Source organism: Cavia porcellus, unplaced genomic scaffold (genome assembly GCF_034190915.1).
Source record: "Cavia porcellus strain 051 isolate PalLab524CR breed Dunkin Hartley unplaced genomic scaffold, mCavPor4.1 scaffold_1, whole genome shotgun sequence".
NCBI classification, from domain to species: domain Eukaryota; kingdom Metazoa; phylum Chordata; class Mammalia; order Rodentia; family Caviidae; genus Cavia; species Cavia porcellus.
Window position 1 is genome coordinate 118151809 of NW_026947484.1, and position 26394 is coordinate 118178202.

The 26394-nt window shown below is 34.8% G+C and overlaps 1 protein-coding gene across 5 annotated transcripts in view; it reads left to right on the plus strand.

The window, feature by feature from the left end:
- Positions 1-1156: 1156 nt before the first annotated feature.
- The window catches only part of Ptbp2 (polypyrimidine tract binding protein 2), a 61505-nt gene continuing 36267 nt past the window's right edge, over positions 1157-26394 (plus strand). For 2 of the 5 annotated variants that reach the window (XM_003478952.5, XM_005007824.4), the window contains exons 1-3: positions 1167-1378; positions 2953-2983; positions 16866-16941. In XM_003478952.5, coding sequence (XP_003479000.2) covers positions 1371-1378; positions 2953-2983; positions 16866-16941 — 115 coding nt within the window. In that variant the 5' untranslated portion in view covers positions 1167-1370. Of the gene's footprint in view, positions 1379-1969; positions 2258-2952; positions 2984-16865; positions 16942-26394 lie in introns of those variants that run through there. The other 3 variants (XM_005007823.4, XM_013142911.3, XM_023561360.2) reach the window with 3 other exon arrangements.

The window sequence follows — 26394 nt, forward strand, 5'->3', positions numbered from 1 at the left end:
AACAAAGTTTTGTTCTCTTGAGGTAGGGGCTCACTAATTTGCACAGGCTGGCCTCCAATTCAAGTCATCCCCTGCCTAACTTCCCCAGCAGCTGGGACTACAGACATGCACCATGGCGAGTAGCTTATGACAAACTATTCTCTCTCTTTAAGGCTCTGTCCTATCTAAAGTAATGTTTTAAAAAATTATTTAGAAACTAACATTTTCTAAAGTGAAATTCCAATTAATAAAGGATAAGAGGTGTGTCAGTGAGGAGATACAGAAAAACATAAGAGTTGCCACTGAGAGTAACTGGAGAAATGTGGGGAATATTAGTTATTTCCCAAGACCTCTGGTGTGTGTTGGAAGTGAGGGTGAAGGACCTCAAAGGTAGGGTGCTGGTAAAGGAGTAACCTAGTGAGGTGTTCCAAAGTGAGAGCCTTGTGAAACTTTATCGATCATCTACTAACATGTTAAAGTCAGCGGTGTGGTTAAAATTGAGACAAGGGGCATGTGGAAAAGGGAGTCAATTTGGGTAGCCCAGTTTAATGTTTCTAGATTATAGAAATGTTTCTAGATGGTGTGAATTCAACTATCTCCACTCCCATCCGTGCTTTCTTTCACATATCCAAATGTTAGTCACTAGCTATTGATGGCATTTTTTATATAAACGCTAATACTTCCATCAATCATTCCACTCAGGCCATTGAAAATATTTCCCACAGTTATACACTTTTAACCCAAACGAAGACTGTGTTCGCTTCTACTTTGCGTGATTGAGCTCAGCTTTGGAAACCAAAATCTATGTTTCGACGTGATGAGTTCTACTTGCTTTAGACAAGTGTTTATTAAGCAGTGGTCTCGTTCAATGGTAATTGTTGGGGGGCTGGAGAAGGTCTGTAATAAAAGGGGGCAACTGAAGCAAGGTGCAACATTTTGGCTTCGCCCACACCTGTCGAGGTAGAGCAGCTGCAGCTGGAAAGTGAATAATAGGGAAAAGCAGAGGCTGCCTGGAGTCCCGAGGTCCCGGCCACCCTGGGGCAGAAGGGGTTGGGGGTCGGGTGGTGTCCCATTCACACCGCCCCGGGCGGGAACTCAGGATGCCAGGCCCAGCAGTCCCGGCAGGTCAGGCACCCGAGAGCTGCGGGCGGAGGGACTCGCGCGGCGTCGCGGGGAAGGCAACGAGGCGGCGCCCACTCCTCTTAGTCCCGCTCGTCTCCTGCCGCTGGGCGCCGGCGCGCTCGGCTCTTTCCGCCACCGCCGTTGCCGCGCGCTGCCCTTTGCGCTCTGGCACCTTCGGCAATTTCCGTCGGGCCCTGGCCGCCATTTTCTCGCCGCTTGTGTGGCTGCGTGGCTCGGTTCTTGAGAGCGAAGCTTTGTCCGGTTCGGCAATGGACGGGTATGTAATCGGCCAGAAAGGAGATGCGTGTGAGAGAGGAGCTGGAGCGCCCTTGGGTCGGGTCCGGGGTCGGGAAGAAATCCTGCGGCGGCCCCTCCCAAGGCTGGGCTGCCGTTACCCAACCCCCGCCCCATCGCACACACCCCTCCCTTGGCTTCCCCCGGCGGGCTCGGGGCGAGAGAAGGAGAAGCCGGCTTGGAGGCCGGGGAGCCAGGGCGGGGGGCAGTGGCGGAGGAGCCCCCTTTAGGTGGGGGGAGCCGGGCACCTCGCGGCGGCGGGGACCCCAAAAAGTCTCCCCCGTCCTTGCCCGCTTCAGGAGCCATTTCGATCGGTTTTCTGGGACCCGAACCCGAGGGTGGCGGGGCGGGGCGCGGGGGGCGAGGCCCGGGGCGCGGGGCTAGGGGGCAGCCGGGGACCGGACTGCCGTTCGCGGCGACCCGGCCCGAACCTCCCCCTCCCCCGGTGCCGGTGGCGGGAGCCCCGGGAAAGCCGAGGGGGAGCCGCGGGAAGGCGGGAGGAGGGGGAGGGCAGATGTCACACTCCTTTGTTTTCATCCCAGTCTGGCTGTGGGGGCGGGAGGCATTAAAAAAATGCCATTTTCTGAGGCCTGAGAACGTTGAAGAGGCTTGGCAAAAAGGCCCAGAAATTAAATCATCAAAGAAAAAAAAAGTATTTGAGGTCGCCATCAGTCACATGGGTGAAGGCCAACAGCCATGGCAGAAACAAGAGCAGATAAGTCAACGCAGGGCCATCATTTTAGCTACTTGCTTAGTTTCTGGGGAAAAAAACCCAGGCCAACCCAAGTACTACAAAAAGGTAGAAAGGCACAACCGTGATGCATCTTTGAGAGCCCGAGTGAAGATGGAATGGCTGAGTGAGGTGAGACACGGCCTCTGGGAAATGATACGGACCAGTCTCTCTGGTACCAATGCTCCACATCTGAAATGACTCAGTTTAACTCATTGTTAGAAGGTGGGCACACTGAAGCACGAAGACAGAGAAGTGCCCAGCTCCTTCAGAAAACTGTCAGTTAACAAGTACGTGTACTGAAATCAGTGACAGTTTTTGAAGAATCAAAAGTAAAAAGTTCTTAGTCTTTAAGACACTGAATGATCATGTAAAAATAACAGAGCCATAAAAGTTGTATTTTCCTAGAAGTCGTCTTAGAGATAGATTATTTTCCAGATGAAATATGAATTCAAAGAAGTTCAGTATTTCCCCCATATCAATAGTGGAAATTGATGACAAAACCTGGTCTTAGATTCATGTTTCCTGGTTCCTGTATTCTATGTAGATTACTAAAAAGTACAAGTGTTAAATCTGGTTGTGCTAGCATTTGGGGAATGACATTCTAGTGTTTGGAACTTTTTATGTTTTTGTTACGAAAAATGTTTAAAAAACACTAAGTTTACTGAATATCATTTTATGTTTCATAGTTATTTCTAGAAAACTAGATTGATAATAGTACAAAGACGTATTGTGGGTGTCTGGAATATTCATAAATTTTCAATTTTTTTAAAAGTTCTAAGTGTCAAGCAGTAAGAAGAGATTGAAACTGTATTTTTTCATTACAGAATTGTCACTGAGGTTGCTGTTGGTGTGAAGGTAGGAGAAGATTGTACATTATTTCAAAAAAAAGAAAACTTGGCTTGTTGGATCTATTGTCATTACCGTAATTAGTAGAAAGTTTCACTTTGAAAACTATAATATAGCTAATAAAACTCAAGCATAAAATACTTCATTTGTAAAGTTGGATTACATAAACAACTTTAAAGTTAGATAATATCATCAACAAGAGTCATAAGCTGTTCTAGAACTGACAACCTGAGAGAATAACATTTTGAAGTAATTATGAATGCTGTTCAAGATGCTTTGCACATGTGACTTTTGTGAATATAAAATTCTATTATTTTTAAAGACAGTGGTTTCAAATGGAAATAAGTAGGGTTTATTTTGTTTTTGCTTTTACTTAAGTCATATAATGTTAAGATATTTTTACTCTTTGGTCTTATGGAAATAAAAATATCTTTATCAGTAATAAGATACACTAAAAAAAAAAGAGTCTGATCCTTGGAAAGAAAGTTTAGGCAGTTAACTTTAAATTTGAGCCAGACCTTAAAGGATGTTTTGTCTAATAAAGGAAATAGACCTTTCTTTCTTCTTGCTAGGAAATGACTTATCCTTTAAACTTTATATCTAATCCTTAGGTCTTTGGTGTCTTTATTAGTTTTTATTTGTAAACCTGTCTGCCCTATTAGGTGATCCTTGGATTTTAATTTTTAATTTTCATAAGCTTGCCACAACCATGAAATCTTCATCCCCACCCCTTTCAAACTTTCCCCTTTCAGCTGTATGTAGCCTTGGGAAGGCTTTATTCACAATGAGACTCACAATTTAGTATGTGTTTAGTTTCTTAAAATTGCATCAGTGAGGCCAAGGATATAGTTCTTTGGCTCATTGCCCGCCTGGCTAGTGCAAGGTGCTGAATTCAATTCCTGGTTACCCCTTCCTCCCCAAAAAAACTCAACAAAAAAATTGCATCAGTGGTGATGTGTAATATTTTAGAACACTTTTAGATCCAATGTGTTGTGTTCTTGTCAGATAGTGAAGTAGATAATTGTCAGTGCTTTATATTTAGCTTTATTTCTTGGATTCATGTTATGAAAATTAGGATAAGAAAAAAATTGGGAAGGGCATATTTAATTTATTTGTGGTAATATTTTCCTGGTTGAATTAATGTAAGATTAGAAGTTGGGAGTAGTTCAAGAGTGCAAAATGTAGATCATGCTGTTGCTATCCAAATAAATTTCCCTGAATTTTCTAAAAATAGAATAAGTGACTTGATTCTTTTGTAAAAGAATAAATGATGCAAGTCTGAGTTGTGTACTGTTGTTGAGTGAGAAGTGTATAGATAAGACCTAGATAGAATAAGTAGGCAGAAAAAAGTGAGGAGACATGGAATAAAGAGTATTGTTTATACCAGTTTTTTGTTAGTTTCAAGATAAAACATTAGAAAATGTCAAAAAAATTACTAACCATTTTAAAAACCATGAAAAGTTTGAGTGAGTAAAGTTAGTTTTACTCATGTATACTGTACCCTTGCTAAGCCTATTTCAGAGATCTGATAGCTTTTTTGTAGATTTCATCAGATTTTCCAATAAGACCATTTATGCTCAGTTGTCTTGAGCATTTTCTTTCCTATCACGGTGCCATTTTTCTCTTTCTTGCTTGTGACGCCTAGAATAATGTTGAAGTTGTGAGTGGGCAGCTTTACCTCCTTTCTGATACTAAGATCAACACTGTGAATGGTATTCTTTTTATCTGACTTAACCATGAATTGTGAATTGTGCCAGTTAAAGGAATAATACTGTTATTAAGTATTTGAAAGCAAAGTTGTATGGGCTTGTTTTCTTTGTGGGGGGGTTTTATAGTACATATTTAATTGTTTTGATATAATAGTAATACAGGGCTATTGGGGCTGTTTTTTCTTGCTGAGTTTAGTGTCTTGTACAAAATTAGTCTGTTTACTCTAAGTTGCTAGTTTTATTTGCATGCAGTTCACATTAAAGTACTTTTGATTCTTTAGACTAAGTTGTGACATTAATTCTATTCCTGATACTGATCAGTTTTTTTCCTTTTTAGTCTTTATTTTATTGATTTCCAAATGATGAGCTTTTGGCTTTGTGTTGTTTTCCTGTTTCCTATTTTGTTGATTTGCTTTTATTTTCCTTTGTTTTTGTTTATACTTTCCATACTTGGTTTACATTGAAACTGACGTTACTAAAGTGATGCCTTTCTACTAGGGATTTAGTGCCATGTGTTTCCTAGGTTTCCTATGTCTTTCCATGATGTCCCTCAAATTTTAGCATGTGTTCATATATTCATTCAATTCAGACTTTTTAATACTGTTTTATTTTTTAGGTTTATGGATACTCTAATAAAATATTAATATTTCTAGATGCAGATTTTAAGTATGGTAAAATTTGCAGCAGTTTTTAAATAAGCTAATGAAATGAAGATATTACAGCTGGATGTTTCCCTATTTTTACATTATTTTAAAATGATGTTTACCTGTTTTTAAAATTAAGATAATTTTTAAAGTCGAGTTTATTATTATTATTATTTATGTTTTGTACCGGGGATGGAATTTATGACTTTGTGCTTGCTGGGCAGGTGCTTACACAGCTGAGCAAATCTCCAACTCCGAGTTTTATTCTCAAAGCACTAGCTTATAATGTGTTTACTAGGTGACAGCATTGTATTAGTAACTGGTCATTCAAAAGCAGTGAAAATAATGCATGCTTCTTAAGGGCAGAGACCTTATTATTTTTATTTATTGTTTCTCCATTATGAATCATGTAAATGGTGAATACTTAGTATTTAATAACCTTAGAACTATCTCAGGCTTCAGCTTGTTCATATTCTGTGAACTATTTATCAAAAGAAAGATAAATGACTCTTTCTGTACAACATTGCTTTTTATTGGAGATCCAAAAGAGACTGTGTTTTTAGGAGATACTCTCCTGCTTGAAGAGATAGGTACCAAAAGTAAATGCTATGTTGCTACAGTAAGAGAGATTACTTTTGGTAGATAGGGTCAGAATACATTTCATCAAAGTAGTAGACTGTGACATGTGCATTATGATAGGTTGAGAGATGCAGAACATAGTGAAGAGCAGTACATGTTTAAGTTTTGAAAAAATTAAGTTGTGTTTGTGCTTTGGTGTAAATTCATAGCCATCAAATGGTGAATCGAACAGTTTTGCCTTTGCTTTTCTTTAGTATGGGTCAGTAGGTGTTTTTTGCACACAAACTTACGTCTAATATGAAGTAAAACAAAACATGTAAGAAAGAGCATTCTGTCACGGTGACACCATACCTGAGAAAACATAGAGAAGGAAAGATTTATTTTAGAGAGTCTATGGTTGGTTGACTCACTTGCTTTTAGGTCTATGGCAGGATAGAGCAACATAGCAGAAAGGTGTGGTTGAAAAAAAATGCTCAACACGTGACAGCCAAGAAATAGGGACTGGAGACAGGGTATAGTCCCAAGGGCATGCCCGCATGCCCCACTCCCTTCAGTTTGGCCCCACTGTCTAAATTACATCACCTAATAATGCTCTCAAATTATCTATGAGTGTATTAATCCAGTGTTGAAATTAGAGACCTCAAGAACAAATCACTTTATTTTATTTAAAAAAAAGATTAAGATAAAAGAGGGCATAACAGTACAGGTCAGAACAGAACAATTTAAGCAACATAGTGTTTCACCACAAGACAGTCCGACATAGCAGTAGCTACCATAGTGTCTCTTTCCTTGAAATATTTGAGTATACCTTCATATACTATAGTATCAAACACAAATCACTTTCCAAAAATCTTGCCTCAACACATGAACCTTTTGGGGAAATTTTATTTTGGTACTGAGAATGGAAGTTAAGACCTTGCACTTGCCAGGCAGGCACTGTACCATTGAGCTATGTCCCTAGCCTGGAAATCTTTATATTTAAAACATAACAAATGCTCTTGGAAATATAACTATGCCTTCTAGTGGAAAACATACCAATACTTATAAAGTGTTATATCCCAAAAAAGAGAGAGGAGCTCTGATCAAGTCTCTAGATTCAACTGCCTGTAATTTAATATTACATTATCAGAATACAGTCAGAAGGACCAGAAGTTGCATGGTGCCAGATTGTGGATAACTCTATAAAATCAAAAGCTAGTTCTCTGTAACAAATAAAACATAATTTTAAAAAAAGAATAGAGAACTTTATAAAGAAACAGTGCAATGATAACCTGGAGTTTGTAACAGCAAAGGGAATAGTTGAGTATGAATATTGTATTTTTAGCTGTGGATTGTTAATGTTTATTGGCATTGATCATAGATATGATTTGTGAGGCTTTTGTGTCTAAAATTAACTACAATAATTATAAAAAGCATTGTTACTCAAAACTGTTGTGATAACTTTTTGAGCTATTTTATTGCTTTTAAAATAAAAATATTATTTAACCACCTTATCCTCTAATGTAGTAGGCCTGGAAATAAATAAATATAGTTTAGTCATACATGTAGACTTTTATCTACTTTATATGTGCTTTTATCTATTTTATATATTTTGTTTGGTTTTGTGACAGGGTGTGATTGTGCAGGTTAGGCAGGCCTGGAACCTGGAGCTCCATAAGATTATGTTGCCTCACCCTCCCAAGAAGTAGGGTTATAGGCATGCACTACAATGCCTAGCCCTAACTAGAACCTGAACTCTTTTTTTTTTTAAATTGTGTAAAAACACATTCAGAGTTAAAAATCTGTTGATAACTGGCAATTATTTTTGACTTTAGAGATCTGTTCTTCATTTTTAAAACTTCATTATAAAAATTGGATACATGAAAAAGGGAATGTTATAATAAACTTTCTGTTGAAGAATTTTAAAGCAAACCTTGTATCATCTCCAGATATTTCAGTAGGTACAAGATGGGATCAGAAATACACTGAATGTTTGAATTTAAAACTTTTATTACAGGGCTGGGGATTTAGCTCAGTGACATAAGTGCCTGCCTGGCAAGCGTGAGGTTTAGCTCAGTGACATAAGTGCCTGCCTGGCAAGCGTGAGGTTGTGAGTTCGATCCCCGATACCCCCCCAAAATTATAAATCTTTTATTAAAGTAAAATACACATTGCCATGAATCCCTGTAATGGTTGACACATTATGTCAACTTGAAAAGTTTAGAAATTTAAGGGATTCAGCAGAAGACTAGGATCTTCTCTTTGTAAACATCTTCATCCTGTTTCATGTACCCTAATGGGTAGTAGCTTGCTTATAATAAGGAAAGAAAAGAGGCTTGTTCTCCCTCTTTTGCACTCCTTAATTTTAGGTGTTGAGTGTTTTATTTCAGCAATAAGAGAAAAGTAAGACAGTCCCTTTCAAGACACTTTCCCTTCCTTCAAACACACTTAACGATCATCATTCTTGGCTCTAAGCTTGAGTAGGTTTAGTTTTTCTCTTTCCTGAATGTTTTTAGTTGCATTATGATGATTGATTTAATGCCTTGAACTGCTTCAAAACATTTACCTTTCATGGTCATTTAGTCTTTGTGGAAGAACCAGAAGTTAAATGGTGCCAGATCCAGTGGATGAACCATGCAACAGTCATATACCATAGTGATTTAGTGAGCCTGGCTTTCTGTTGGGTGGACGCTCAATAGCAGTATTCACTAGTTTCAGGCATGCCTTGTAAGGATACTATGCAAAAAGAACTTGCAGAACTGTTTCAGAAAGTGACAAGAGTAGTGGGCTAAGTGTGTTTGGGGGAGCAGTTTGAGGGGGATTAATGGCAGTAAGAGTTTTTTTTTTTTTTGTGCTAGTAAGTTTTTAACTTTAACATCCATCTCTAACAGATGTACTCTGTCCCTCAAAGGTGACATTATAGCATTATATACCTACTAAAATTTAAGGTAATTAATTATATCTACAATAGTAGATAAGATTTTTTTCCTTTCATGTCAGGAACCAAGGAAATCATGATGATATGGTTAATAATGTCTCTTATCAATAAACTACTTTACCTCCCTACTGCTTTTATTTCTTTTTCTTTGTATAGCCAGCCTGGGTCATCTGTGCAGTTTCCTCATTACTGGATTCCGCTTATTATACCTCATTGCATTTTGTATATTCCTCATATCCTTTGTATTCCTAGATTTGTAAAATTTGTAATTAGCTGAAGACTTGTTCAGATGCAGGTTTAATTTTTTACAGGGATATTTTGTAGGTGTAGTCCCTGTAAGTCTTATATCACTGCAAGAAGAAAAGAATGTGTAGTTAACTCTTTGTAATGTTAACATCAGTCAGTAAGTTGAGGTGTTTTTACTTTATGCATCCATTCTAGAGTGTTCCCATTGTAAGGTTTTCATTATCCTTTCACTTAATGGTTTGTTAGTAGCTAATGACTATATTTTATTATTTACTCAAAGATACTTTATCTAACGTATATTACTTAGAATTCCTCCATTAAGAAAGATCATTTCTGTGAACTGGTCACAGTGAAATACTCCCCGCCTCCATCAGAGAAGCACAACAGATTGAGTGTTATAAAATTTTCTGATGAGTTGGTCCCATGCCCACCTCCAGTGTAATGAATGTGGTTGTTAGTGTTGTGAATGCAAGGGTTTTAAGGTTTATTTTCTAATTTAATGCAGTGATTGTTCCTTTCAGAATGTTGAAATTATTTCATCTCAGGCCAAGTGAGATATAAAATACCAATTAACTTGTTACTTCTTGAAGTGTCTTTTCTTGTTTCAGATCTTACATCAACCATTTCTTTAAAAAGCTCTAGTTTCTATGATTTGAAAAGAAAGGTTTCTTAAAAACTGTAATAATGTGGGTTCCAGTTGCTTGTGTTACCGCTTAAAAAGCCCTTTCCATGGACAATTGCCTTTTTTTTAAATAAAAATATGACCTCATTTGTTTCCAATTCATATTTAAGGGACCACAGTTTGGACTTAAGTTTTGTATTTATATCTCTGTTAGTACACTGAAAATCTTGTTTGCTAGCATTGACATTAGTATGTATAAACAGTTTTTCAAAAAAGCAGCATTAGTGTTGCACTGACATTATTGATTAATAAAGTTTAAGGTTTTTTTAGAGTCATTTTTGTCTTTAGTGTTTATTCCACAAATAGTGTATAGTACAGTCCTGGAACTTGAAAGTTTATTGAGAATTCCCATTGTGGTTCTGACACCAAAGTGATAATTAAGTTTATTTAATTTTTGGTTTTAAGTTTTTAAGGCTTGTTTTCTATGTACTTTACATTCTGTTCCTTACCCTGTCACAGGTATCTAATACCATGATTTCTTTCTTACTCTTTTCAATATGATTTTTTTCATGTAAATAACAAAAACAGACATTTAGCCTTCGATATCCATAGGTTTTATTTGCATTAGTGTTTCCCTTTTGAAATGTTACGAAATGCCTGTGTCTGTCTTTCATTTAATACAGATTTACACTAATTTTGTATTTCAAAAATAAGTTGTGTTTGCTAGTTTTTTTAATGGCTATATGTATTGCCAGTATTTTTCCAGTTTGTTGCTAGCCTTGTCACTTTGCTGTTTTTTTGATGAGGTTATTTCAGAAATACAGTTTTAATATATGGTCACAAGTTCTCCTTGCATCCTAGTTAAAAATTGTTTATGTGACTCCCCTCACCCCCCCATTTTCTTTGGTACAGGGATTCAAACTCAAGACCTTGTACATGACAGGCAGGCGCTGTGCTTCTAAACCAAATTCCTGGCCCTGTGATCTCACTCTTCACATATTTTAATTTTTCTGATGTTTTTCTGTACATCTTCTTTGTTAATTGTTGGAAGACTTTAAAGCAGTCCATGTTAGAATAACAAACTGGTTTTTCTTCTTACACTGTAGCAGTCAACACGAAACATTTCTGTGACCCCAAAAGATAAAAAGAGATTTTTCCTCACCAGCAGGCAAGCAAATTCTGCAGTAGTGGATACCAGCTATTGGTGTCTAATGCAGTTCAGTTGTTACATTCATTATTTATTTGGAGGTAGCCTCAAATTCCAAAAGGCTTTCCTCCAGATGCCAGAGCCCAAATTGTACCTGTGCCCTCGCCAATTTAAGTTTCAATTAATGGATATTACAAAAAATAGGATGAAGAGATATGAAAGGTGAGGTATGGGAGAAAGTGTAGAGATTCAGTGAGAGCTCTGACTTGTGGACAGAGTCAGTAGATGAGGTTAGGTTGTTCATTTCAAAAAGCAAATGAAAAAGCAGTGGTGAAAGGAAAGGAATTTATTCATTAAAGCCATACTGGGAAGAGAAAAGGGGGAGTGTCCTGGGCCTTGGCCTCCTCACTCCTGTCTTTTAGAAATACTGAAAAAACCTTTAGGTTTAAATGAAGAAAGGAAAAATGTGTCGAGGGGAGTTGGGAGATGAAGGTAAGAAGTATGCATAGTTAAGCAGTCTTGGTCATGCTGTGGTCTGGTTGATCATTATATCTTGTCTCTGAGGTCTTGCTGGCTCTAGGGAAGTCTTTATCCCTGGAGTTTCTTACTATGAGATGACTGCTCCTGCCTGTGGTACAGTCTTCGTTTCTGTCGTGGAATAATTGCTCTTACTTAGGTAGACAGTTCAAATAATGAGGAGATCTACCTGCAAGGCAACCTGTTCCTAGACTTTTGAAAATTTCTTAATGTTTTATCTTGTTACCTTTAGTCCTGAAGCAGGAGAGGAGGTTAGATAAATGTAGGGCTAATTACCTTTGTATTCAGAATAACGGTCCTTAAGTCACATGTCTGTGTACAGATACAATTAGGAATATGACCCAAAGTTTAAGGTAAATAAGGAGACAGATACTGTACAAAATGAATGGAAGACAGGTCAAGCCTTTATCTTGGCAGTTACCCCTACGATGCCTGTAGGCATAGATTATCAGTGTTTCTTACTAAAGGCAGTCTCAAACTTACTGTTACATAAGCTCTACTGGGGTATTCAGAAGCTTTCCAAACCTCCATCCTTTTGGATTTTAATGAAGACTTCACACCATATGCACGATTGGTGAGATTATTGGTCTCTGCTGACCAGTTTTTAAACTTCTTCTCCAGGGTAATACTGTAATACTGTAAGTTGCATCCCTCTAACTTACTCTGCCTGGTCTTCCAGTGATCCTCCCCAACTCTGAAGTTACTCTGTCACCTATAAGTCAACTCACTAGCTTACAAAAAGGTTCTGTTGTTTTGGAGATTCTTGCCAGGAAATGGGGATGAAGACCAAATACATATTTCAAAATAATCACGTTTTACAGTCATAGTCATATGTGACCACTTTGTAGAATTTATCAGTATTTCGTTTTATGTTTTATTTCCTTGTGTTTTGAAAGTTTTTACCATACAAAGAATTTTTAAAATATTTTGCATGTATTCATTGAAAAAGATTGAGAAAAATTTCCCATTTATATTGTTTTCTGTAATAGAATTATTTTTTGTGAATTTGGTAACAATCCAATTCCTTTTTGTTTACTCCAGAAAGATAGCCAAAGTTAGTATCATCAGTTCCATTTTCTCCTCATGTTACAGGTATACATATCTTAAACTGAACTTGAACCTACAAAATGCAGAGCACACTCCCATAAGTAGAGTAGAAGTTGATTTCTGTCTTATAAGCAAAAGTCCTGCTGGTGTAAAATAATGATATTAACTTATTCCATAATTTCACTATGCCTAGTTTGTTCATCTTACTGCTTTATCGGTCATTAAGCATTTTGGCTACCTGGGCTATGTATAATTGTGTAATCTTTTTTTGAGGAGATGGGGTTTATGCTCCCTAGAGAACATTTATTTTGTTGTCTTTTTTAAAAAATCAACTTGGTTTTATTGATCCTTTTTAACATGTCATTTGTGTGTGTGTGTGTGTGTGTGTGTGTGTATCTTTTGTGTTTACTTTGTTACATACATATTTGCAATATACAATGCAAAGTGAATGCAAATATTGTATTCACTTCATGGCCTTTGCACTCATCTACATCCCTCAGACCATTTTAGAATCTATTTTGAGATAGGGTCTTGCCAATTTCCTCAGGCATCTTCTTGCCTCAGCCTCCTGGATTGCTGGGTTTACAACCATGTGCCAACATGTTTTCAGGCTTTGTCTTGTAGATTTTGATTGCTGTGAGTTAAGTGCTTTCCAATTTACCAGTAGGTAAGTGGTACTCAGTGTTGCCTGTTCATACCTTTGCTCTGTGTTTCATAGACCACAGATACTCACATGGGGTTTTGCCTTCTTTCTCTCAGAATCTGTATAACCTACAAACTTGATATTTTTGTCCTTGTCCCATATCTGTCATGATTCCATAGATTTCTTCAAAGGAGAAAGTTTATGACCTGTTCTTAGCCTGGAATTCTAAAGGAGGCTAGGAACTCATCATCTTTAATCTTATAGTTCTGACTTGCCTTCCAGATATCCTTAGCAACTTGCTACAGGGAAATAACAGATGGTAGTTATATTGAACAAGTACAGTGAAAAAAATATAAATATAAACAAAAACCATTAATATTATTCAAATTAATGCCAAGTAGCCTCTAATCTGTACTTTTATTTATGCGATCTCATTTTTTTGTTTCTTTCTTAAATTGGCATATAAATTGTGTCATCCTTTTTGGACATTTTCTTTTCTTTTCTTTTCTTTTTTTCTTTTCTTGGTAGCAGGGATCAAACTCATGATCTAGTGCTTGCCGGGCAAATGCTTGTATGGCTGAGTTAAATCCCTGTGGACATTTTCTTAAGTATTTCTTTGGGATGCTAGTTTTTGAAAGGTTATTGATACTACACGAGAGGAAAAGTTTCTGTGATCAGAATTAGCAAGAGACATACTATTCTTAACATTTAATTTCTTTTCTTGAATAGATGAATTAATTTTTTTAAAGAGTATATACTCTTAGTAAAGATTGCTATTCTGAGTTTAGGTACTGCTAATAAGATAATGTTTCAGCTGGCACTAATTCTAGAACAGCCATCAATTATTACTATTAACTCATACACACACACACACACACACACACACACACACACTAAGTTAAATAGGTGGTAATATTTCCTGTAAAATTGTTGAGTGAGTCGGTGTGGTAATATTGGATATAGTAATGAGCTTTTTATTTACTGGAGATCCAAACATAATGCTTTTTTATAATAACATATGGTTGACAAAAGTATTCTTCAGGAATATTTCTAAATTCCCCAAATTGCATATAATTCAATATTAATTTTTCTGATTGGTACATTAATAATTATACTCTTAGCAGATATGAAATAATTTAAAGAACACCACATATGCCAAAAAAAAAAAAAAAAAAAAAAGGTAAGACTTTGCCATGCGTAAAGATTCATTGAAGGAAAGAGTACGAGAATATCTTGTATACCATAAGTCACATTCCCCAGCCATCAGCTTCCAGAATACCTAAGGTCTGCTGGGGTGGGAAGAGTTTGATACATAAGAAAGCAGACACCTAAAGAATATCCTAGTGCTACGTATTCTAAAAGAGGCCATATACTTTTGAAAACTGACGTGGGAGGAATCAGTTTGGTTTTGGCAAACTAAGGAAGTATAAGATGTTGAATATTAAGCGGTTTTGACTTTTGTTCAAATGAGTAAAGAATGAATGGTTGCTGTTTTTTTTTTTTTTCCTTTGTCTTTTAATCTTATACTATCTGATGAGCAGGTCTGTTGACTTATGAATGGGCTAATTTTATTCACTCAGTGAAAGAAACTTCTCCACTCTGTATTGCTTATCAAGTGCACCTGAGTTATTTGATAGAAGAACAAAAGCCAAACAATAAACGGTAGTCTTCCCTTGTTCGTGGTTTTACTTTCTGTGGTTTATTTACCTTGGTCATTGGTTTGAAAATACAAAATGAATATTCTTGAAATAAACAGTTGATCAATTTTAAATTGTACCCTGTGCTGAGCAATGTGGTAAAGACTCTTGGTGTCTTGTTTTATTCTGTTTGGACATGAATCATCCCTTCATCCAGACTATCAAAATGTGCATCATAACTATCTATTAGTTACTTTATAGTTGTTTTAGGTGACAGACATCAAATGGACTCTTGTCCATTTGACTCCATGGCAGTGCCTTTGTTTTACTTAATAATGACTCCAAAGAATAGAGAGAGAAAGTGCCGAGTCTGAAACCTGAAGGTACAAATTACTTTCTGTACTACGGAACATACAGGAAAAACATAGAATGTACAGTTTGGTACATTTTGAGTTTTCAAGAATCTACTTACAGTCTTATAACGCCTTCCACGGTTAGAGGGAGTATAGTATGTCCCTAAGGTTACATAGTACTCCTGGCATGTTGATGTCATGGCTGGAAAGCAGAAGAAAGAAAAGGAGAAAGGGTCTGAGGTCTAATCCCCAGTATATGTAAACCCCTAGTGACTAGAAGACCTCCCATTGGTCTCTATGTCTTAGAATTCCACCACCTCTTAGAATTACCTTAGGTAATTCTGATAGTACAATATGCTGGGGACCAAACCTTTACCACGAGGTGGGGGAGGGGGGCCTAACACAAACCATAGCATTTATTAACAAATTCCTATAGACCTGATGCTTTGATCAATGTTGGGAATATTACAGTGAATACTGCTAATGTGGGCCAGACACTTTGGTAGTCACTATGCATATATTGTCACATTTAATTCTAAGGATTGTGATACAGTTGTTCATGTTTTACAAATAAATGTAAGGCTAAGGATGGTTAAATATAATTAACACAGTTGATAAATAAAAACTGAATTCCAGAGCTTTTTTTTTTTTTAAGTTAGAGTGTATTGAATACTTAACATGAAAACAAAAACAGCTAGACAGAATTTTAGTTGATAGAGAATGAATAATATAGATCAGTGGTTCTTAAATTTTAGTATGTAAAAATTAGAATCCTGGACCCACCTTGAGTTTCTTATTTAGTAGGTCTGGGATACATCTAAGAACATAAATTGCTGATGGATTTCCATCTGATGCTAGTCTAACGAACTACACTTTGAAAAAAATCTGTGATGCTTACCAGTTATATCCCTGTAAAATGTAGTTGTCATGCCAAATCTTCAATACTTTGATTACAAATTAGATGTGGTGTTAATAATGTATTAATGTGGTTTGAAACTCTTTTTTCCCTTGTATTTCTCTAAACATTTGTGGTTGATGAACACTTTTTAAAACATTCAAAGGACTTATAAATTTCTTTGGTCTACCATTTTCATTTTTATTGTTAGTTTAAACTCAGCCGATAAATTTAAACACAAATCACCATAAATCTTAATTTGGTTTCTTAGACTTCTTTAAATATATTGATAGATTATCTTTAATGAATATTTTTCATTTTAATAGTTGCCTTTTTTATACTGATTAGTATAATTCACCTTTTTTATACTGATTAGTTTTTTACATCAGCTAGTGTAAATATATTTTCAGAATACTAAAACATCAGTAGTTAGTTTGAATAACTGTAGTTTGTAAAATGGAATTTATAACTTATCTCTAAAGGATTTTAGGACATGATTCAGTTATTTTATTTTTGCAAAGGAACTTCTCATTCCATAGATTTTTGCTTTTACTTTCAATTTTTTAAATCAGTGATATATACCCCTAATTTTAAAGGTGATGGTGTTTAACTCATCAGTATGAAATTCAAATCTTAAGGTCCTGAGTTTGAATAAATAACGCCTTTTGGGATGAAAGATAACAGAATTTTTTTTGAGAAAATCTAGCTGCTGTGTTTTGAATTTTTTGTAAAAATTTGAGATAGATTTCCAAAACTTTTGATTATGGGACCTAATCTATATAAAGCCAGCAATATAACATTTGACATTAATTTTTAAGTGAATATTTGATATGTTACATGTAAGTCGCAAGTTTTTAGATTAATATTTTTGAATTTAAAGATGTCTTACGCTTATTTTTTTGTGTGTGTTTATAGAGAGGATCTGACGAACTACTCTCAGGCAGTGTTCTCAGTAGTCCAAACTCTAATATGAGCGGCATGGTAGTCACAGGTAAGCATTATTCTTGTGATGTGATGGGGCACAAAATTAAGACTAACGATAATCTATACCACAAAATAGCCTGTATTTTTAAATGCTGTGTTGAAACATTTTAGTGCATGTCCTGTGACCTCACACATGCTACACAAGCATTCCACCACAGAACTGTTACCTTAGCCCTAAAATACTATATTTTTATTTCTAGCTGCATTATTAGTTAATCTTTTTAAACTAAAAAATATTATTTGACACATAGCAATTATACATACTTATGGGGTATGGCATAACATTTCAGTAAACATGTAATATATGATGATCAGATCTGCGTAATTGGCCACATCTGTCACCAGAGAAATGTATTATTTCATTGTGTTTAGAATGAATCGAAAATTCTTGATTTTTTTTTTTTTTTTTTTTTTTTTTGAGATCAGTTCTCACTGTGATGTTCAGGTTGTCCTTGAAGTTACTCAAGTGATCTTCCATCTTCAGCCACTCAATAGCTGGAGTTGTAGGCTTATTGTGTCACAGCCAGCTCTTGACTGCTTTTTTTAACCACAAAAATACAGCTGATTCTTTCATGTTAAAATTGCATCATGTGCCCTTTGTGTATTTTTTTTATGTCTAGGTGGTTGGTTTCGTGTGTGTGTGTTTATTTGTATCATAAACTTAAAACCTAAAGTATTCAAGTATATAGTTTTCTTTGTGTGACATGTTTTTGCTGTAACAATATTTTAATTGTTTCAGTTGATTTTCTTTGTTATATACTTAACAAATTTAAGATGATTTATTTAGTGTTTAAATTTAAGTTTCTTTAAATTTTGTATATCTGAAATATCAGTCATTTTATCACCTGTTAACAATTTATCAATTTTTAGACTAGTTATGGCTGATTGGCCAAATCTTGAGTCTCATTGTTAATTGAATGCATTTACCTTATAAACCCTACATTTCACATTGTTTACCTGAAATTAAAGTTCTTATTTTCCTGAAATATTTATTTACGGAACTAACTATATTAGGGGGTAATAGGATCATAAAAGACAAGAGGACACTTTATTTTCTTCAGGTGGCTGTGTTATAAATGTGCCTCTTGAAATACATACATACATTTCTGACATTTCAGTTAACTAAAAATTGTAAAGAAATATTTACCAAATATAGTTATAATGATGTAAAGGTGAATTTATTAGTGCATCTTACTAAGGATTGCATATTACTAGTTTCTGTGTAGTGATTACAGTGCAAAAATGGCAAAACTGATTTTGATAATCAAGGTATCATGCACAAATTGAGCAAATAAGCTTAAATGTCTACAAGTCTGCTCTCTTTTTAATTAGTACATAATAGTAGAATTTGACATGTTTCTGAAAATAATTTTCTAAGTTATTAGAGCGTTGGCCCCTTTTCCAGTTTCTTCCCCTACAACCAAAAAAATGTTTAATTGCATAAAGCACGTAGTACAGCTAATGAGCAGAAACTATGAGATGAGTATCCTTAAGCAAAGGAAAGCATGAGGTAAATTTTTAAATTATGCATTGGATACCTTATTGTTGTAGTGGAGCCCAACCAGTACAGGAGTCTCACTAAACTGAAGAGAATTGAGATTGGAATTTAGAGCACATAAACATCTGTGTTTTGTGGTGAAGGATTCTAGAGAAAAGGATCTTGTCCAGAAGTTTGGATGTTGTACAAAGAGCAGAATTTGGTCATTACCAAAAGTTTAGATAATGACTCAGTTACATGTTTGCAGATTAAGACTTTGCAAGGTTTATCAGAAATCACCTTCTGTAGGGATTGAGGTAAATGGAGATTCCATGGTTTAACAGTGCTGAGACCGTGGAGTTCTGGGCATTTAAAATGCTGGTACCTTGCAGAATACCTTAAGCTCTCAAGATAGACTACAGAAAACTCAGGACGTAGAAGAATCATAAAAGAATCGTTTTAATAAGCAACACTTGTCTAAGGAACCAAAAGTATAGATCCAAAAGATGTGAAGGCTTCATCAGTAGTTTAATTGTCTGCCAGAATGAAACCCTTAAAGAAGACAACATGAGTTAGTTTTCCTGCAGTTATTACCAATCAATATCAGTAGCCTGCCATCAAAAAAGAAATTGGAAAATGCAATCCATAACCTAGAGAAGTAGGTTTTTCTGCAGTAATTTAACTATTTTCAGTAGTCATTTTCTGCAGTAATTTAACTATCAGAATTAGCAGAGACTATACATATTTTTAAGCTCTTAAGGGAAAAGACTGAAATAATAAGCAAATAGGTAGAGGAATGTGTTAGGAGATTTTAAAAATAGAAAGTATATTGAAACATTTTAACAGAAAATAGGATATTTGAAATAAAACATTGATTGAAATTTCTCGCAGAATGAAAACAGCAAAAGAAGTTTGATGAACCTGAATATAGATCACTAGTCTGCTAGAGGGAACAAAATATATTTACAGCATAATCAAGCAGTCTAAAGAGTTCTAAAGATGAATAGAGAATGGGTTGAAGAAAAACTGCGTGTGTGTGTGTATGTGTGTGTGTGTGTGTGTGTATGAAGTTGGGATGACTGAAAACTTGTAAAATTTGAAAGAAATACCAACATACAATTCTAAGAACATCAGTTAAATCTCCTATGTAGGATTATGAAAACCATGTTTTGTAATAAGAGAATACTAAAAACTAATGATAAAGATTAAATCTGACAAATATCCGAGAAAAGACATCTCATGGAACAAATACTTTTCTTGCGCTAGAAGAAACTAACTTCTACACTGAACGGAAGGTGATTATATAGACTGGGAATTACAGAAAGGCAGTAAGGATTACTGGAAATGATAAGTATATATGTAAATAAAAATTTTAAAACCTTAGTTTGCTGGTTTTCATTATTTTTATGTCTGTTATATGAATGAAAACTTTGTAGCACAACATTTATGTGGTTTATTATGTATATAAATGTGTGTATACAATAACTAACCTAAAGTAAAGATAAATGGAATTTATCAGTGAGATTTTTAATGTTTTACATGATGTAATACAGTATTAAATCTAACATAATTTTTGATAACTTGTTATATTTTAAAATGCAATGTGCTAGCTCTGAAATAAGGAAAAAGGAAGTAAAAGCAAGTAGTGAAAAAGTCAGAACATTTATTGATTGCCTGGTTTCAGAATGACTGTAAAACTACAGTAATCAGTTCAGCATGATATTAGCATAAAAAATATAAGTTGATCAGTGAAACACATTAAAGAGTTCAGAAGTGGTCCATGCAATTATGGACCACCAAATTTTGATAAAGGCGAAAAGTCCATTCACTGGCAGACTTTGCAAAAGTGCTATAAATAATTGGATATAATGCCAGAAAAGAGATTTTGGTCCTATATTTCTTTCTTTTTTTTTTTTTTTTTATCGGTACCAGGGATCTAACTCATGACTGTGTGCTTGCAAGGCAGGAGCTTATGCCGCTGAACTAAATCCCTAGCCCTGGTCCTATATTTTATAATGCATAAAATACTTAGTTCCAAATGGATCATAACTCAAAAGTATAACCTTAAATTTTAGCACTTTTGGAAAAAGTACAGTATAAAATCTTTGAGACTTTGAGTTAGGCAGAAATTTCTTAGATATAACTCTAAAAGCACTTAACTCTAAAAGCACAATCTATAAAAAACATATGGGCCTTGACATCGTAAGTAAATGTTTCTGCTTTTCAAACAAAGTAATAAAAAGACAGGCCATTGAGGGACAGAACATGTTTACAAAGCATAGAGCTGATAAAGTATTTATATTTAGAGTATATAACATCAGAATATATAAACTCAAACTCAGCAACATGATACTAACAATAATAAATTGGCCAAAATACTTGAACTGATAGTTCAGCAGAAAAGATAATTAGATGGCATATAAGCATGAAAAATGATGCTTGGCATCTAAATAATTTATTAGTTAAATGTAAACTGAAACTAGGAGATAGCACACACACTCATTGGAATGACTGAAATTTTCAAAGACTACTAGGTATTGGAAAGAATATAAAAGAAATGACACTGAAGCATTTTTGGGAATGTGAAATTATAGGAGTACATTCGAAAGCAGTTAGGCAATTTCTTAAAAAAAAAATTAATATACTTCCTATGTGACCCTGCTGTTTATCTCCTAGTCATTTGTTTACCTAACCAAAATGAAGTCATACGTTTAAAAACTCACATATGAATGTTCTTAGCAACTTTATTTATAATAACTCAAACCTAAAACACCCAAAGGTCAGCAAACAGGTAAATAGCTTGCTGTTTTGACACTACGGTATTTACATACAGTGTAATATTTGCAATCATATAGAATTGAGTTATTGATTACAGCAACAGAATCACATTGTGTGAAAAGTGGAGGGACAGAAAGATGATTCTATTAAATACAAAACTGGAAAATTCAAACAATACTGGTTACTGGGAGTTCTGATAGCACAGTTGAATGTGGAGCAGTAAGTAGCACAAGGAAATTTGAGATCAATGGATATATATACACACACATATGGATATATATATCCTAATATATTTTATGTATTATATATTATACATACATACACAGTCCTCCTTTAGTATCAAGGATTGGTTATAGGACTCTTCCCCACCAAGGCTACTAAAACTTGAGAAACTCAAGTCCTTTTATGTAAAGTAGCTCAGTATTTCACATAACATACACACATGCTGTATATATAAAATGATGTTTCGCTTATTCATAATAACTATTTCATTGCATATTACCTGTTGCAAACAGTTCATTTGCCTGGATTCAGTGTAGTACTCAGGGCACGTCAATTTCAAGTTTTGTTACTTTGAATTTACTTAAATTTTCTTTCAGATACTTTAAATCAATGATGCATTGCATACATAGATAAGAGACCTGCTGATCCAAAGGATCATCTGTGCTCTTTTGTGATAATTCTATGGATATACTTACATACGTTGAATTTGTACACATTAAATATATGCTTACATATTAGAATGGCCAAGATTCAATACACTGACATCAGATATTGACAGTAAATGTATCATTTATTGTTGGTAGAAATGCTAAAGCTCCTTTAGCAGCCTGCTTGCTCTTTTCTTGCAATACTAATTATATTCTGCTGTATAGTGCAGAAGTTGTCTTCAGTATTTATTGAAAGGAATTGGGAATTTAAGCTCATGAAAAATTCTGCAAAATGTACATAGCAAGTTTGTTCATAATTGTGAAAACTTGGGAAAAACCTAGATGTTCTGTAGTAGGTAAATGGATGAAAAACTGGTACGTCCAGATAATGCACTGTATTACCACATGATAAAAGGAAATGATTCAAGAAGCCAATGAAGAAATAAGAATGAACATTAAATGCCTACTAAGTGAAAGAAGGCAATTTGAAAAGTGCATGATTTAAACTACAGTATTTGACATTCTGGAAAAGATAATGATACAGAAATGACAAAGATCAGTAGAGTGGAACCACAAAATTTGTAGGGCAGTGAAAATGCTTTGTGTGATATTTTAATGGTAAACACTCATCACACAAATTCAAGGATGTGTGACAGCAGTACTGAACTCAGTGTAAAATGTGGGTTTCCTGTCAACCTATATTCCTCACTTGGAATAAATTTGCTACTCTGGTGCAAAATGTTGATGCAGGAGAGTCTATTTGTTGGGGCAAGGCGTATATATATGAAAAACCTTCTCAATTTTACTGTGAATTTAAAATTTCTCTGAAAAATGGCATTTTAAATTACTTATGTGGCTCTGTGTTACCTTTTATAAAAGATATTACTGGTCTAGACAATTTAGAGACAGATTGCAGACTGGATTTTAAAAAGCAAGATGTAACTACACTGTATTTCAGATAGAAATATAAAGACAGAATTAAAAGAGAAAAGAAAATTTTATTCCACTCAAACTGAAAGCACAGGAAAATTGTGACTATATTAATGTGAAGCAATAACAATATATTACTGGATGCCAATTAAAGCAATACTGAGATTCCATTTCACTCCAGAAAGAGTGGCTGTTATCAAGAAATCAGCCAATAACAAATGCTAGTGGGCCTTTGGGGAAAAAGGAACCTTTTTGCACTGTTGGTAAGAGTGTAGACAGGTGAAACCACCGTGGAAATCAGTGTGGAGATTCCTCAAAAAACTAAAACTAGAGGTTCCATTGGATCTAGCTATTTTCTTTCAGTATCTTCCCAAATAATTATAAGCATCATACTATGGCTGTGTGTGCACAATATTTAATGCCTATTTGATGAATGGATAAAGAAGATGTGTTTTTTTAAAAACATTAGCCATAAAGAAGGATAAGCTTGTGACATTTCTAAATAAATGGATGGACCCTGAGACCATACTCTGAAGTAGAATAAACGGAACACACATGTGAATACCATATTGTTCCTCTGGTGTGAGAAACTGAAAGTACAAATAAGGACCAGCATGGATCCTAGATACTATGAAATTCGAAGAAAAGGCTCAGTTGGGAAGGAGAAAAGGGATAGGAGAGAAAGGAAGAAAAGAAAGGGGGGGAAAAAGGAATAAAATGGAAACAGCTTTTGTGAATAAGGGGAAGCTGGATTGAAGGGGAGGATAGGGAATGATAAAAAAGGAACTGATACAAGTCATACACAAGTATAAAGTCCCTATAATGAAAGTGTCCATTACGTATATTTAATATGTACTGATAAATTTAGTATTGTGGATAGGCAGGAAAAATGCATATTTCATAATGCTGTTTATTAAACAACATAGTTCGTATGTTAGTAAGAACTCAGCTTTCAAGTACATGAAGACATTAAAACAAATCTACCAAGTTGTTTATTTTTCACACCTCACTAATTCATAGGAAAATCAGATCCCCTCTATCCAAGTAAAAGGGTACAGTAGAAAATTGGAACACTACTTAGTTATCTTGGTTTAACATACATTTAGGAAACTACACCCCGAAACTGGAAAGTAACGTTGCCAGTTTATGTGGAATATCCATCATGATAGAGCATGTATTGGATCATAAGTTAACTCAAATGGTTGAAAATTTGCATAGACTGTGACTATAGTGGAATTAAATTAGAAATTAAAAGACTAGAATATACCAGATACCTAGAAATTAAAATATACCATTCAGAACAATTAAGAAATCAGATGATATTAGAAGGGGCATATTTGTGACTGGATGAAGTTACTATGTGTTTCAAAATTTGCTGGGTGCAACTCACAAATTAATGTATGGGGGAGGGTGTGTCTTCAGATGGCTATATTAGAAAACAGTACAGATGAAATTTTAAAATGTCTGACTTTTATGTTTGTATTCATTTGAAAATACATATAATAATAAATGAGTGGAGCTAAAATAAATTTACAAATTGAATGAGGTGATTGTTGAAACTCGGGTGCTGAATCAGGTGAAATATAGGAAGGATGTTGGGGTCAGAACAGCTTAGGAAACTCGAGTATTGGGAATAAATAAACCCCAAGGAAATCAAGGAAGTAAGATTTAATAATGATTTTTGTTAGAAGACACTACAAAATAGAAAGTTTAAGTGCCCATGTAAAATCTTCCTTAGTAATGAAATGCAGGGTGGGTTTGTTTGTTTGTTTTTAGTTTCTGGAGAGTAGAAGAACTAGTCAGCCAAAATTTTTGAAATAATTTATTCTGAAGCTGCAGCTTAATGTTTTGCTTTATAAAAGCAGCATAAGAAAACTATTAGATGCATTGTTTGGCTATTCAAGTATATATGCCTAAGTGAATCTCTTAGAGTAAAATATGACTTACGTATATATAGCTTAGTAAATTATCAATAAATCTATGTATTATTTTTCAGATGTATCTTCTCTGGTCATCTAATAAAATCATTGCTACCATCCTCTTCAAGCCTTTTACTAAATCACTTAATCACTCTACTTTCAGGGCGCATAAGAAATTGTATGGTTCACATACTGCCTTACTCCCACTAGACTGCACTCCCACTAGACTAGTCTCAGGCATCAGACTCACCATATTCACTCTGTATTTCCATAGCCTAAAACAGCCCCAAACAAATCTCTAATTCTCAGTAAATACAGTCAATATGTGGATGAAGACACTTAAGAGATGAAGTTTTATAGAAAATGTGGAGTGTTTTAGGGCTTATCATAAAGTACTTGAAATTGTATGTAAAATGAAGTATACATGTGTTTCTTAGATGTATAAATGTGGCAGTGTTTTTTAGACAGGGTATCATTATGCAGTTCAAGCTGGCCTTGAACTCACTTTGTAGCCCAGACTGGTCTATAGCAGTCCTTTTGTCTCAGCCTCCAGAGTGCTGGAATTACAGATGTATGCCACGTGGCTTGGCCATTTTAGGATTTTAAAGATACATTTCATTGTGTAGACAATTATGGTTCATCTGGTCTTTGAAATAGTTCTGCGTAAAACATTACTTACTGTATAAGCATCCTTAATAAAGACTTATTTTAGGTGAGTTGTGGAATGAAGGCAAGTAAATAATTTGTTGATTCACATATATTTGTTTAAGGCTCAGAGCAATAATATGTTAAGGAGCAGTATGGTGATATAAATGACCACAGAATATTTTGATAGATTATGTAGTAATATTAACAAAATAGGAGAGGCTCATTGTAGATAAACTGTAGTGTGGATTGGCTGCATCATTTTTTTTTATAGAATTGAAGTATAACAGTGTTTTCCAAATTGAGCAGTTTGTAATTTCTCAGGTAAAATTATAATCTTAATTTTTGCCAGCCTAACTTTCTAAATTCTATATAGTAGTTTTTTTTTTTTTTATGCATCATTTACCTTCCATAAACCTCAGCTGAAAATATTTCATAGAAAATTCCAGATCTTTCTGGGGCTAATCTTTCCCTTGTTGAGTAGATAGATTCTGTAAAGCTACTCCTGCCAGGTTACACACATAACAGTTACAAAATTGACTGTGATGGATTTCAATGCTTTCCTTCTTTTACTTAATAGTATCCTCAAAGTGCAAGCTTTGAGGTCAGTATATTGTTACAGTTATTCTATTTTTATTTTTTGTTTTTGTTAACTTCCTACTATGCCCAGATTATAAATTAAAATTTATGTTACATGTGTATAAGAGAGCAATTTGGTACTATCCATGGTTTCAGGCATAGTCTACAGGTCTTGGTTTGTATGCCCTTCAGGTAAGGAAAAATCTACTATTTATCCATTAGTCTGTGAACAGATGATTTTTTTTTTTTTACAATGTCATTGTATTATTTTGTGATTGAATAGTTTTTTTATGAAATCACATTTTAATGTTTTTGCTAATCCGTTTGCATATACTGGTAAGAAATATATTCACTGCAATTTTAAGTGATAAATTTATTTAATAGTATTGTCCATTATTTTGAAAACTTAGTTTTAAATTTTTAGAAATTGATCAACTGTGCTTTTAAGCTTTGTTTTACAGCCTTTAAATAAATAACAAGGA